The sequence below is a fragment of the Bos taurus genome, chromosome X (assembly GCF_002263795.3).
Source record: "Bos taurus isolate L1 Dominette 01449 registration number 42190680 breed Hereford chromosome X, ARS-UCD2.0, whole genome shotgun sequence".
In the NCBI taxonomy this organism is placed as follows: domain Eukaryota; kingdom Metazoa; phylum Chordata; class Mammalia; order Artiodactyla; family Bovidae; genus Bos; species Bos taurus.
Genome location: NC_037357.1, coordinates 36,862,940 through 36,875,236, shown reverse-complemented (window position 1 = coordinate 36,875,236; position 12,297 = coordinate 36,862,940). Strand labels below are relative to the sequence as shown.

Below are 12,297 nucleotides of genomic sequence, written 5' to 3'. Positions count from 1 at the left end.
TGGGTTCGTAAACCAAGAGGGTGTGTGTGTGCAAGTGCTGATACGTGGACACACAGACATACATGCACACAGGCTGCTCATCAGGGAGATGTACTGCAGTGAATGACCGTGTGTGTGTGTGTGTGTGACGCTTGGCCCTTTCCCCACCCCCCAATCCAACCAGGGCTGCGTGGGACCCACAGCAGCAAATTCCAGGCTGTCTTCTCCCCATCCCCACCCAGCTCTTGCTTAGACCCCCATCTCCTCCGGCGGCAGTCTGACCACCCTCAGTCACAAAGAGCCCCAGTGATCCTGTCAAGACATCTGGGGGAAGAGGAAAAAAAAAAAAAGCATCTTTTCAAATGTCAAGTGGATAAACAGTCAGGGCGCCAGATGTGAGGCCAGGAACCTGCCCAGCGGCTCCTGGTGAAGAGCGCACCCAGACACGGATGGTCCCTGTGGCTGCGGGGTGGCTGCTGAGTCTCCAGGTCATGTCCCTTGGGAGTCCCCCCCCCCACCCCCCCCACCCCCCCATCCCAGGAGACCTCAGGCCCCTGTGGAGGAGCAGCAGGTGACTATGCTGGTGGTGGTGGTGGTCTAGCCATGGGGCAACAGGAATGGGGCTGGGAGCAGGTCCCTGTGGCCATAAGAGGCCCATGTGCTTCCTGAATGGGAGACCCCGGGGAGGCTCGGGAGTTGGCCAAGCACACATCTCCTGGGCCCTGGGAACCGGCAGCCACCTGGAATCGTCCCTCGGAATGGGAATCCACCCCCCACCTCCAACCACCCCCCACAAAAGAAAAGTAACAGTCGTAGAACAGGCAGGTTCTGGAGCGGGGTTCCGCCCCAAAGTGGCGCGGGTCAGGCCGGTGGCCCCAGGCCTGGCCCGTAGGCACGTTTAATAGGATTCCCCGTGGATGTTTCCAGTGGGTAGGACAGGGCTGTCCCCACCGCCACCCTGGAGGGGGTCCCCAGCCTCTGCCTCATCCCACAGCCCCGAATGAGGTATTGTGCTTTCCCCCCACCTCCCCCCACCCCGCCCCCGCTTAGGCCAAGCCCCCTCTGGCCTCCTCCCCAGCACGTGGGTGGCTGGGCTGGGCACACCCACTGGAGGGTGCCCTGGGGCCCTATGTGGCATCCAGCTCAAAGACACCATCGCTGGTTGGGGTGGTGAAGAAAGAGGGGGGATCAGAGGCGGCTGACTCCTGCCCCCCGCTGCCCCTCTCCCGGGCACGGCGCTCTTCCAGCTGCAGGCTGCGCTCGAAGTCCAGCAGCTGCCCCATGAAGCTGAAGTTGGGCGAGATGTTGGACTTCTTCCTCTTGACCAGATCGTAGGCATCGTTGAGCGAGAGGTGCAGCTTCTGCATGAGGTAGGCCACGGTGACAGTGACGGACCGGCTGACACCCGCCAGACAGTGAACGAGCACCCCGCAGTTCTGCGACAAGGCCTCGTCTAGTGGGGGCAGATGGGGGCCCTGTGTGAGATGGCCCATCACGGGGATCACATCCTAGGAGTTGCCTGGCCCCAGCAGGGCCATCCTGGGCTGGGCCCAGGGGGAAGGCAGGCCTGGGGGGGCTGGGGAAGGAGTGGGGAGGGCGGAGTGGACTCACCAATGAACGCGATGGCCTCCGGAAAGAACTGGGACAAGTTCTGGCTCCAGTGGTCCGAGATGGGGATCTGCTTGTAGTGAAAGTCGCCATTCTTCTCGAAGAGGTTGGGGAGGTTGGGGGTGACATTGAGGATGTAGCGGATGCCCAGCTTGGCCAAGCTCTCCACGTTGGCTGAATCACGGGCACTGCCCAGGTACAGGTTGGGCAAGATCTGGACAGGGAAGGACGGCAGCAGCCCCGCTGGGGGGGGTGTGGCGCCCTCAGAATCCAGGCCGCAGCTCATGGCATCACGGTCAGGCTCGGAATCCACATCAGAGCAGTCGGAGCCCAGGCACAGGCCCCCCAGCCCCACCACTGGGCTGGGCAGTGGGGCCATGCTCGGGCCCCCCCGGCGGTCGAGGCTGGTCTCACAGAGGTGAGGGCACTCGGCCTGGAATCTGCTGAAGCCACCTGGGAGAGGGGATGAAACGAGGGGCCCATTGAGGTAGCCTCCCGGGCAGCTAAGTGCCCTGGCTGGGGTTAGGGATGCAATCCTAGATCCTTCTGATGCCTGAAGAGGTGGGTGGGCAGATGTACCCAAGGGGCACTCAGGAGTGAGCAGCCTTGACCTACGTGGTGTCCCAAGTGGTGTCTCTGGAGCCGGTCCTCTGGACGGCAAACCAAAGAGGATCTCACATCCCTGGGGCCAAGCCAAGGCGGGCGTGAGGGCTCAACACGTAGTGCCAGCCTTGGGAAGGACAGCAGGCATCAGTTAAAGACGAGGAAAGGTTCAGATGTGAGTTGTCTGCCTGAGTGATTCCGGAGATCAGGGGCCAGGGCACAGCCACGTCTGCGTGCTCTTCAGAGAGCCTGGGAGAGTGTATAGCGTGCCACCTGGATGTTCCCAAGGTGCTCAGAAGGGAACATCTCCATCTCCAAATAACTACTATTTTCCTCGGACTGGGGGGGTGGGCGGCGCTAGAAATCCAACAGGTTCTATATTTCTATATCTCTGCACATTCAGAATTGAGCAAGGGAGGACAGTACAATGACCCTCCTCAATGGGGAGAGGGGTCTAGGTTCCTGGAAATCCTGTCTCTATCCTGGATCTCTGAGGCAGAGGGTGTGTTTGGCTTGGCAAGGAGCCAACACGTCTGTGTCTGTCCATCGCCTCCCCCAGCCCTGCGCTGACCATGGCAGGGGGAGGGGAAGCGGGGAAGGTCTCTGCCGTTGCAGCTTCTCTCCCTGTCGTCCACCCCCCCGCCCCCGCCCCGCCAGCCCCCGTCTTCCCCTCCCCCTTCCAGACCCTTCGGTGAGCAGGGGAGATTTGTCCTGGGGCTCCAGCCTCCTTCACCCATGGCTGAGCAGCTGGGGGAGGGGGGCGATAGGGACCCGCTGGGGTTCCCGGAGCCAGGTCAGATCAGATTCTCCCATTTTCCAGGCTCAGAAACTGGGGCTCCCAAGAGTGAAGGGCTTCCCCAAGGTCACGCTCAGAGGAGGACAGACTCTCATCTCCACTTTGGACCACAGGAGGTCGGGCTCGCCCATGATCAGATGGATTCGGATGGCCCTCCGAAGGTGGGGTCCTGTGCTCCCCGGGCAGGGGTCCTCCCCAGACGGGTGCCCACCCGCCGCCCACCACCGGTACCTACCCTGTAGGTAGTAGGCCAGGTAGCCTTCCTCCCGAAGCTTCTGCAGCAGAGTGCCCAGCACCGAGTCGGCCTCCCACTCCTCGGCCTCGGCCTCGGTGCGCCGGTGCCGGCCCCCGCCCTGGTCGTACAGGAGCACCGGGGCGGGGGGCGGTGGCTGCAGCGGCGGCCCCGGTAGTAGCGCTCGCACCGACAGGCTCCCTCGCCGCAGGCGGCGCAGCAGCAGCGCGGGCAGGGCCACGCTCAGCGCCCCGCCGATGCGCGCCGACTCGTAGAGCTCACGGCTGCGGCAGTCAAGCAGCAACAGCCGCGGGCGCGGGGGCGACAGCTCCCGGCGCAGCCACAGGCACGAGCGGCCCAGACCCTCCATGGCTTCGCGGCTCCCGGCACGTCGGGCTTCCGGAGCTGCGGAGAGAGGGAAGGCACGAGACGTGAGCCCGCGATCTGCGCGCCCAGAAACAGGGCGCCTGGGGTCTCGCGGGGGAGTCCCTCTATCGCCGGATCTTCTCCTGCCTCTCCCACGGCATGCCCAAAGGCACCCCCGTGCGCCCCAAGAAAAATGCCCCAGGCAGCCACTCGAGTGCCCCACCGGAGAAGGGAAATGCGAGAGGTGCCCCAGCCGAGCAAGGCTGAGCGTCCGACGGCCCCCTTTGAGAGCCGCTAGGGTCCCTCCTGGCCCCTCGGAGGAGTTCAGACCCCTTCCTGCGTCTCTCACGCCCGCGATCACCCCCCGCTTTTCAGCTTCCGACTGGGGGGGACCGCGTGCGCTGAGGGGCGGCGGGGAGAGGGGCTCTAGGCCGAGATTGTCCCCACGGCCCGCCGGGGCCGGGGAGATAAAGGCGGTGCCCAGGCGCTGGCCCTCGGCAGGCGGGACCTCTCGGGGCTGCCCGACTCCACCCGGAGAAAACAAAAGGAGAGACCTGGAGCGTGATCCCGCGGCGAGCGATCGCTCGCGGATGTCCTGGACACAGCCACCGCGGCTCGAGGGGCGTCGTTCCCGGGCTGGGTTGCCCCGGCCCCGGCCACTGGGAAGAGGGAAGGATGGCAGAAAGAGCGCGCCGCACGTGGAGACAAGTCCACCGCCGCCTGCGCGCACCGGCAGCTTCCTGGCACTGCGACCCAGCTTCCCACCTTGGAAGCCAGTTGCCTTTGGACGTGGAGTTGCCTTTGGAGGGGCGGGGCGGCGGGGGCGGGCTCAGGGGGGCCAGCGAGCCAACGGGTGCCCTTGAAAGCTGGTGAGTGGGCCCCGCAAGTGGCCCGCTGGGCCGGGGCTTCCACCCAAGCGGGACAGGGCCAGGGGCAGAGGCCAAGGGCAGGTCAGGGGCCCAGCAGGGGACCAACTGCAGCTCCCCTGGCCGGCGCCAGCCAGGCCCCTGGAGGCAGGGGGAGGGGTGTGGACAAGAGCCCTGTGCCCCAGCCCCAGAGGCTACCTCCAGCCAGGCTCACTTGGGGTGCCCCTGGACCATCTGGTCCTGGGACTGGACTTCAGTGGCTTCATCCATATAACAGGCTCATCACCACGGCTGCCAGGGAAATGGTGGAGGGGAAAAGAAAGCGGAACCACAAATCTACTGCTGCCTTCTGGCCAGAACTCGGCCCAGGGCTAGCTGGAAGGCTAGGCAGGCAAAGGGCAGCTTTGGGGCACCCCAGTAGCTTCACTGGCATGAGCCAGGCCAAAGACTCCAAGAGCCTGCCCTACTGATCCTGGAAGTCAGCCTGGCTTCTCGGGTTGCCGCCTCCCTAGTCAAGAGTCAAGGCGTTTCTACTGAAATGTCTCTCACTTCTGTACTGTCCCCTCTGCCCCTGTGCTGGCCCAGGTCGCCATCAGGGCTTTCAAAGCCCTCTCCCCATCTCCAGGCCTGTTTGCCTCAACTCCCCTCAGCCCTGCCCTGCAGCAAAGGCCCCACAGTGGCCTCCAGAACCTTCTGTGGACATAGGACGATGAACCGGCAGGGCACACTTGGGCCCTTGCTTGCAAGGCACTCCCAGGCCAGCAGGACAGGTCAGTAATAAACCGAGGGATGGAATGAGAGAATACCAGGTGTGATAAATTCTGAGACAATGAAATGAGGTGGCGGAGCTTCTGAAAAGTCTGGTCTATGTCCCCCCCTTTTTTTTCTTAAAGCCCTAAAGCAAATAGGCCAGTTGAAGGAAAGTGTACAGCAGATAAAAGAAAGCTCATACAAATGAATCAAAAAGTTGAGACTCTTATAGGTACATGGGCAAGGAACCAGAAAAGACTGCATGAAGGAGCACATGCAACTGGTGCAAGGCATTTGGAGAAAGGTACAACTTCAGGCATGGGAAGGAAAACAAATTTAAAAGCCCAGCTAACAATGACAGAAAACAAGGTAACACTTCCAATGTTCTCAGACTGAGAATACCCATGTGAGATGGGCATGCTACTCTGTTGCTGATTGCTAGAGGTATGCTGGTGTGACTCTTTTGGAAATTAACTTGGTAATATACATCCAGAGCTGGGAAGAACCCCACACTGGGAATGTACCCCAAGGAACTAAGTAAACAAAGGTAAAGCTATGCACACAGGATGGGTACCATAAGAGAGGTAACTAAGGAGTGAAAGGTGCAAAACTGCTGGAAGGTCACTGATCAGAACATAAAGTAGGATAGGAAACGGCAGGAGGTATTGCTGGGGAGAGGGCAGGTCACAGAGAGCCAGGTTGCCTCAAAGGGGCCTCCGGTTGCCCCTTCCTACCCTGCCTCCCTTCCCAGCCCAGTGGGCCACTAGTCCCATCACCTGGCTCCAGGGGCCCTGGGCAGCTAGGCTGGGTCCCCTCGCCCCTAGCCTGGGCTGCCTCCTCTGCAGCCTGTCCTGATTCTATTCCTTCTTCACTCCCCCTCCCCCAGGTTTCTGTCTCCCTCCTCTGTGCTCCAGACCTCAGTTCCCTGAGGTTACCAGCTAGGCTGGAGCCGAGTTGGGGGGGTTGTGTGTGTGCATTTCGTTTCTCTCACATCCCAGTTCCCACAGGCAGAGGTGGGAAGCCACCAGGCCTGGGGCGGTGGGGGGGGGGTCCCTCCAGGCCTGCTGCAGCTGTGGGCAGGACCCCGGAGTGGGCTGGGGTTGAAGGCACCCAGGGGTTCCAGGATGTGCCAGCCTGGTGTGTCTGGCTTGGCCAAGTCGCCAGAGTTGGGGTGGCCGCCCTGCACGGGGAGGTAGAGGGAGAGACACACCCCCGCTCCTGCCTGGTGCTGTGGTCTCAGGGGGTTGGAGAGAGGGTCACCCTGCGGTGCCAAGGCCTGCTTTCTGGAGACGGCTCCCTGCGGGAGGGGACCAGCATCAGGCCAGGGAGGCAAATTCTGCCCCTGGGCGGGGGTCGTGCGGGTCTGCCCCTTGCCCAGATCTCTGCTGGTCAGCCGCGCGAGAGTGAGCCTTCAAGGGGAGGCGGGGGGCGTTCAATCACCAAAGTGCTCGCTGCCCAGCGCCAACAGCGCCCGCTGCGCCAGCAGCAGGAAGACATCCTGGAACCTGTTGCCACCTCCGCAGTGCAGGGCTGAGCGCCGCCAAGCCCCCCTCCCCCGACCCTCGCCGGCCCCCCCGCAGCGCCGGCTGGGGTAGGGGCGCCGACCCTGGGCCCCGCACCCACTCCCCAAGCGCGCGCGCGCTCCGGGCGCGCAGTGGCCTCCCCAGGCCCCCTCAAGCGGGCGGAGCTCGGCTGCGCGCTTCCTGTAGGATGGGCGCTGCGCCCGCTGCCCGCCCTCCTCTCCTGCAGGGCGCCCCTGGCCTCCGCCCAGCCCAAGCAGTGCCCCTCGGAGGCCGCGGAAACGCCGCTGCCCGTAGGCCTCTAGCGCGCTGCCCATGCGCCCCCGGGGCCCGGGAGCCTCCTGAGAGCGGCGCCCCGCCTGCCCCCCCACGCCCGCCCCCACCCCCAAACACTTGGGTCCCGCCGGCCCAGTGGCGGCAATTGGGCCGTCCAGCCCGGTTAGAACTCCCAGCCACAGCGCTCCGGGCAAATCCAGTGTCTTTTCCTCCACATCCACTTTCCGCGGTGATGGCTCTCTGCTTTGCCGGGTCGGCCTCCTGGCGGGACTGGGAGTTCCTCCAAGGCAGGAGCGGGTGTGTGCCCGGCCCCGAGCTGGCCCCAGCCCCCCAGGGAAGGGCCTGGCATGCGGTGCTCACGGAAGAAATGCTCGTGAACAAAGAAGGCATGAATGAATGAAATCAATTGTTGCACCAGGGAGCCCAGGGGGGTGGCTTTCTCCCTCAGCGGGTCACTCACCCAGACACACAGAAGCACACGTGCGCACGCGGTTCCTCCCCCCGCCGCCCCCCCACCGCACAGGCAGGTGGACACACACACACACACACACACACACACACACACGGACGGGCACACACACGGGCACTCCGACTCCTGCCTCCAGGAAATCCACCTACTACGTGCGTGCCAACACCTGGGGCCCCTTTGGCCGCAGCTGGGTGGCCTCCATCTCAATTGCCTGCCTCTCCCTTGCCCTCCCCCATCTAAGTACGGTACCTTGCACCCCAGTGCCTTCCTTATCTTTTAGGGACCAGGCCAAGTCAGTCGCTGGGGAGACTCGGGGCCTGTTTAGGGAGCCACCTGGGGGGGCCTCAGGGTGGTGAACCGCTGCTGCAAAGGCAAGCCAGTGGCGCCTGGCAGAGATGCCACCAAATGCTGCAGCCTCCAGAACCGGTGTGCCAGGTGTTGGAGGGAGGGACTGAAATGTGTTAGAGGACGTGCAGGGCTATGTGCCATGGGGGCAGGCCAGGGTGCCCAAGAGCCAGAATCCCGCAGGTGTGCACATATTGGGGGTGTACGAGGTGCAGGCCTGGGGAGCCAGCTGGGCTTCAGGAGTGCGGCGACGGCCTCTGGGCGGGGGTTCCTGTTGGGGCTTCGTCCAGGGGTGGGTAGATGTCAGCATCTCTGGACTGGGAACGTGGGTGGGGTGTCTGTGATGAGCATATGGGGAGTTGGAGATGGTGCGGGCCGGCGAGGGGAGCTGTGTTAGTGCAGATATCCCAAGGATGTGTTGGGTATCTATGTGTGTGTGTGCGTATGTGTGTGTGTGTGTGTGTGTGTGTGTGGTGTGAACGCGCGCGCACGCTCACGCGCGCCTGGGTGTGTACTGAGGCGTGGCAGCGTCTGGGATGGGTGCTGGCCTGAGTTGGGGACAGTAGTCGATGGTGACTTAGCGGCTGCCGGGGCGTGCACTGCAGGGCCCTGGGTCCGCGGTGCACTGTTTGTGCACGCGCGTGTGTCAGGGGGTGTGCGTGGCCATCGACACGGGAGGTGCACGGGCGGGCGCACTGAGTGGGTCTCCCAGGGGCGCGTGCGTCGGCCTGACGGGGTGCGCGCTGGAGAGACTTTGGGGGCGCAGGGCGGAGGCGCACACACGTCGGGGGGGCGGCCAGGCTGGGTGGGGGTGGGGTGGGTGCCCGGGCGCCGCGTGCCCAGCTCACCTCCGTTCCGCTCGGCTTCCTGCGCCGGCTCCGCGCGTCGCGGCCGGGAAGTTTCCAAAAGCCGGGCCGGCGGGAAGCGCTACCGCCGCGGCCGCCGCGCGCCACCGGAGCCTCGGGCGGCGGCCTCGCCTGGAGCCGAGGGGCTGCTGCCGCCGCCGCCGCCGCCGCTGCGGAGGGAAACTCCAAATCCCGCCTCCGCCGCCGCCGCCTCCTCCCCTCCTGCCGCCGTCTTCTCCGCCCCCTGCCCAGGAGGGGCAATGTCGCCGGCGGAGGCGCGCGAGGAGGGAGCGGGGAGGGGCCGCGGCCTGCCCGGCGTCTGCTCCCACCTCCCCCGCCCGCCTGCCTCCCACCTGCCGCCGCCGCCCGCTCTGCCCCCGGCGGCCCCTCTCGGCGGGGGCGGGGGGATGCCCCAGCAGCCCCGGCTCCCAGCCGCCTCGCCGCAGGGTCTCTGAGCCTGGGCCGCCGGAGTTGGGTGGGAGGCCCTGACCTCAGTTGGGCCTGGGCTGGGCTGCCTGGAACAGTCCGCCCTGGCACTCCTGCGGCCATCGAGGACCAGACACAGCTCGGCCCCAGGGGCCACCTCCTGATGTCCCAGGGGCTAAGGTGTAAGGTCCGGGTGAGAGCATCCGAAGCGCCCAACCCGCGGTCCCCTGACTCCTGTCTTCTGCCATCCTCCCGTATCAGATTCTGGCTCCTAGAGCTTTGGGGCCTGAGTGCCTGGAAGGGGTGCGGCCAGGACGGTGGGGGTGGGTCAGGGAGGAGGTGCTGTCTGCAGGCCTGGGGTGCTTTCCTCTGGCCCTCGGGCCAGGGCCCCCCACCATCACGGGCCTCCTTTGGTTTTTACACCCATCTGGCAGTTGGAGGAGACGGGTCCCCTGCTATAGCTAGGGAAACTGAAGCAGTGGTTTCCCGGGGGTCACGCCGCTGTGTGGTGACAGGGCCAGAGTGGAGGGGGATGCAGGGAGGGCTGGGATGCCAGCGGTAGCCTAAATCCCCCTGAGTCATCACCCCTGGGAAAGAGAGGACAGAGGCTGCGTGTTTGGGGATGGAGCAGACCTCACCATCTCCAAGGGCCCTCACCAGCTTTGCAGCAGTCTCTCTCCAAGGTGTGGGAGCTGGGGCAGGGTCCAGATGCCACCAGCCTGGCAGGCCCAGCCCGCCCTTTGGCCTCCTTCAGCCCTCATCACGTGCCTGCCCTTGCCACCCTCCCCTCTCCAGCGCCTGGGCCTTTCGGGGCTACCGTCACTGGCAGGTGCATCTGTGGGCCGGGCTGATCGTTCACCTCCCATTCAGCAGCAAGGCCCCAGGGGCTGGCGTGGAATCAAACTGCCAAGACGATGGCATGCAGGTGGGCAAACGAAACCCATGGTGGTTTGGGTGGATCCTGCCACTCTACCCTGTGCTTCTGTGCCGTCCACGCTGCCAACTGTCCTGGAGTCAGAGGGCCCTTTGCTAAGATAGCAACCTGTGCTTAAAGGCATGCCGTTCAGCAATAGGACCATTTTGATCTGTCAAAGGGGCAAAATACATGGTAACCAGAAAAGATGGGGGCCAGCTCCCCTGGGGACCCTCCCATTTGGGGAAGACACATGGCAGCCATGCCCCTGGCTCTGGGCACTCGGCCCCCTGCAAAAGCTTAGGGAGCTGACTCACAGAGGAGTTTCTTGAAAGGTTGGAGAACTACCCCCACCCCCCGCCCAATTCTGTGCTTTAGTGACTCAGGGCTGAACGGCTGGAGGAGGAACATTTGGACTGGATGATGCCACCCTCACCCCTGCAGAGCTGCTATCCCAGCCCTCCCACAGGGCCTCTGCACTCCAGGCAACAAGACCCACCCAGCACTGGACGCGAAGAAAGCTAACCTGAACCACCGGGCCAGTCCCGGGAGCTCCGAGGACACAGACCTGGTCCGCCTGGGAAAATGGGGGCCACCTGCCTCATTCTCAGGGGCTTGGCTAGCCAGGCCTAGCCTGTGATCCTGTTGAGGGATGAGCTGGAGAACCTTCTCGAAGAGGACTTGAGTGAGAGGCCAGCCATGTCAGAACTGAGGCTGTTTTGAAGGCATAGCTGGGCCTGCCTCTGAAGCAGCCAAGCCTGCATGCTCAGGTCCTAACAGAAACCTCATGGTGGGTTCTCCTCTGTGGCCTCCCTGATTCTTCCACTGGGAACCCCCCCAAGCCCCCCACCCGCCCCAGACACGCAGCAGAAATTGCCTGTGCAGGGTGGAGGAGCAGAAAACTGGGCAGTGGCCGGGATGCGCCCCCGTGCACCGTGGCTGAAGGTGGCCGTACCTGTGAATATGCAGCTTTTCCAGGTCCTGATTCTGGGTCACTTTTCAGACAATTGAAGCTTTGAAGAAAGGCCCGTCTCACTGGGTCCTTGCATGGAGGCCCTGGCGTCCCCAGAGCACTGGCGTTTGGGTGCACGTACACGTGAGCCTTTATTTCTGGGCAACCATTGGGTCCCACCGAGCGCAATATCCTCCGCTGAAGCCATTTGCTCACATGACAACCGCCCCCCAGGCCGCCGCCGCCCCTCCACCGCTGGGGAACTGGCTTCACTGCCCCTCCCCCCTCAGAGGCGCGTTAGCCAGCATCTTCTGGATGCATCTCGCGCTACCAGTTGCCATGCCTCCGGGAGCACATCCTAGGCCCTGTTCCGGGGCACCCCACTTGCCCACCGCAGCCCCCCTGGCAGGACCACCTGCGGGCATTGGAAACCAAATAACCCAGTGATGGCTCTCAGATTGGCGCTTGAAGCCCAGGTGAAAGGGACAGAGAAGACAGGAGGGAGGCAGTGTGTGCAGCGCAGCAGCGATTGATTTCTGAGGGGCCAGGACCTCAGGAGCCATTAACATCCCCATTCTGGGAGGCCTCCCGTTCAGGTTCGATAACCTGGTTATCAACCCCCTCTGGCCAGCCGCGCGGGCTCCCGGTACTTGTCTTCCCAAGAAGCCATGCAGCACGCGTGTCGGGATGTACGTTTCAGATGATATAATTCTTTTACTGGGAGATAGCCAGACTCCCATGCCCATTGGCTGGACCGGCAAAGGGAGGCGGGAGGGAACTGGGGGCCAGTGGTGGGAGGGGATGAGACAGAGGGCTGAATAGGGCCAGGAGAGGGGAACCAGAAAGGTGGAAGGGACAGGCCAGGAGATACGGCCCCTTTCAGCCCTGTCTCTCATCCCCTGCTGCGGGACCTGTCACCAATCGCTCTGATGATGGCCTCTGTGAGTGAGGCCATCACTGGGGTCTCTGGTCACATCTCCCTGTCCTCCCTCCAGGAACATGGCTCTTGACAGAGGCCATCACCTCACAGGAAGGAATGTGTTAAACAGAACAGTGGGTTCAGGCCCCTGGCTCTGGCTCAGTTCTTTGGGGGGCCGGGAGGGGCTTCTGGGGACACTGTGGGTTTTTCTCATGTCCTCATCCTCAGGGGTCTGATTCCCTGTATCACAGATCGACCACCTTGCTTCCCAATACGGCAAGGCCAGCCTGGGTCCCGGGAGCTCCTTGCACCCAGACCAAGGCCTGCTAGCAGGATGGCTAGGTCACTGCTGTCCTGGGGTCAGGGGTGCTGAGCACAGCTCTGCACACGTCTCTTCCCGTCATGGGAGCTTTCCACCCTAGTCTGGTCTGG

The 12,297-nt window shown here is 63.7% G+C and overlaps 1 protein-coding gene across 4 annotated transcripts; it reads right to left on the bottom strand.

Moving 5' to 3' along the window:
• Window positions 1-799: 799 nt before the first annotated feature.
• On the bottom strand, window positions 800-8,795 carry DUSP9 (dual specificity phosphatase 9). Of its 4 annotated transcripts, none has more exons than XM_059883539.1 (4): window positions 8,659-8,759; window positions 3,222-3,623; window positions 1,591-2,040; window positions 802-1,432 (listed from the first exon to the last, which is right to left on the bottom strand). In XM_059883539.1, the coding sequence occupies exons 2-4, from the start codon at window positions 3,586-3,588 to the stop codon at window positions 1,107-1,109; spliced, it is 1,143 nt and encodes a 380-aa protein (XP_059739522.1). In that variant the 5' UTR covers window positions 3,589-3,623; window positions 8,659-8,759; the 3' UTR covers window positions 802-1,106. The 4 variants fall into 4 exon arrangements, with proteins under 4 accessions (NP_001179956.1, XP_059739522.1, XP_024844003.1 ...); XM_024988235.2 differs by lacking the exon at window positions 8,659-8,759 and adding an exon at window positions 4,139-4,352; XM_059883540.1 differs by having other exon boundaries at window positions 1,066-1,340; window positions 8,659-8,795.
• Between the last annotated feature and the right edge of the window lie 3,502 nt (window positions 8,796-12,297).

Coding starts and splice junctions, on each gene's coding strand:
- DUSP9 (XM_059883539.1), bottom strand. CDS start 3,588: ATGGAGGGTCTGGGCCGCTCGTGCCTGTGGCTGCGCCGGGAGCTGTCG. Junction 2,041..3,221: donor CCTGGCCTACTACCTACAGG/GTAGGTACCGGT, acceptor CCCCTCTCCCAG/GTGGCTTCAGCAGATTCCAG. Junction 1,433..1,590: donor GGAGGCCATCGCGTTCATTG/GTGAGTCCACTC, acceptor TGCCCCCACTAG/ACGAGGCCTTGTCGCAGAAC.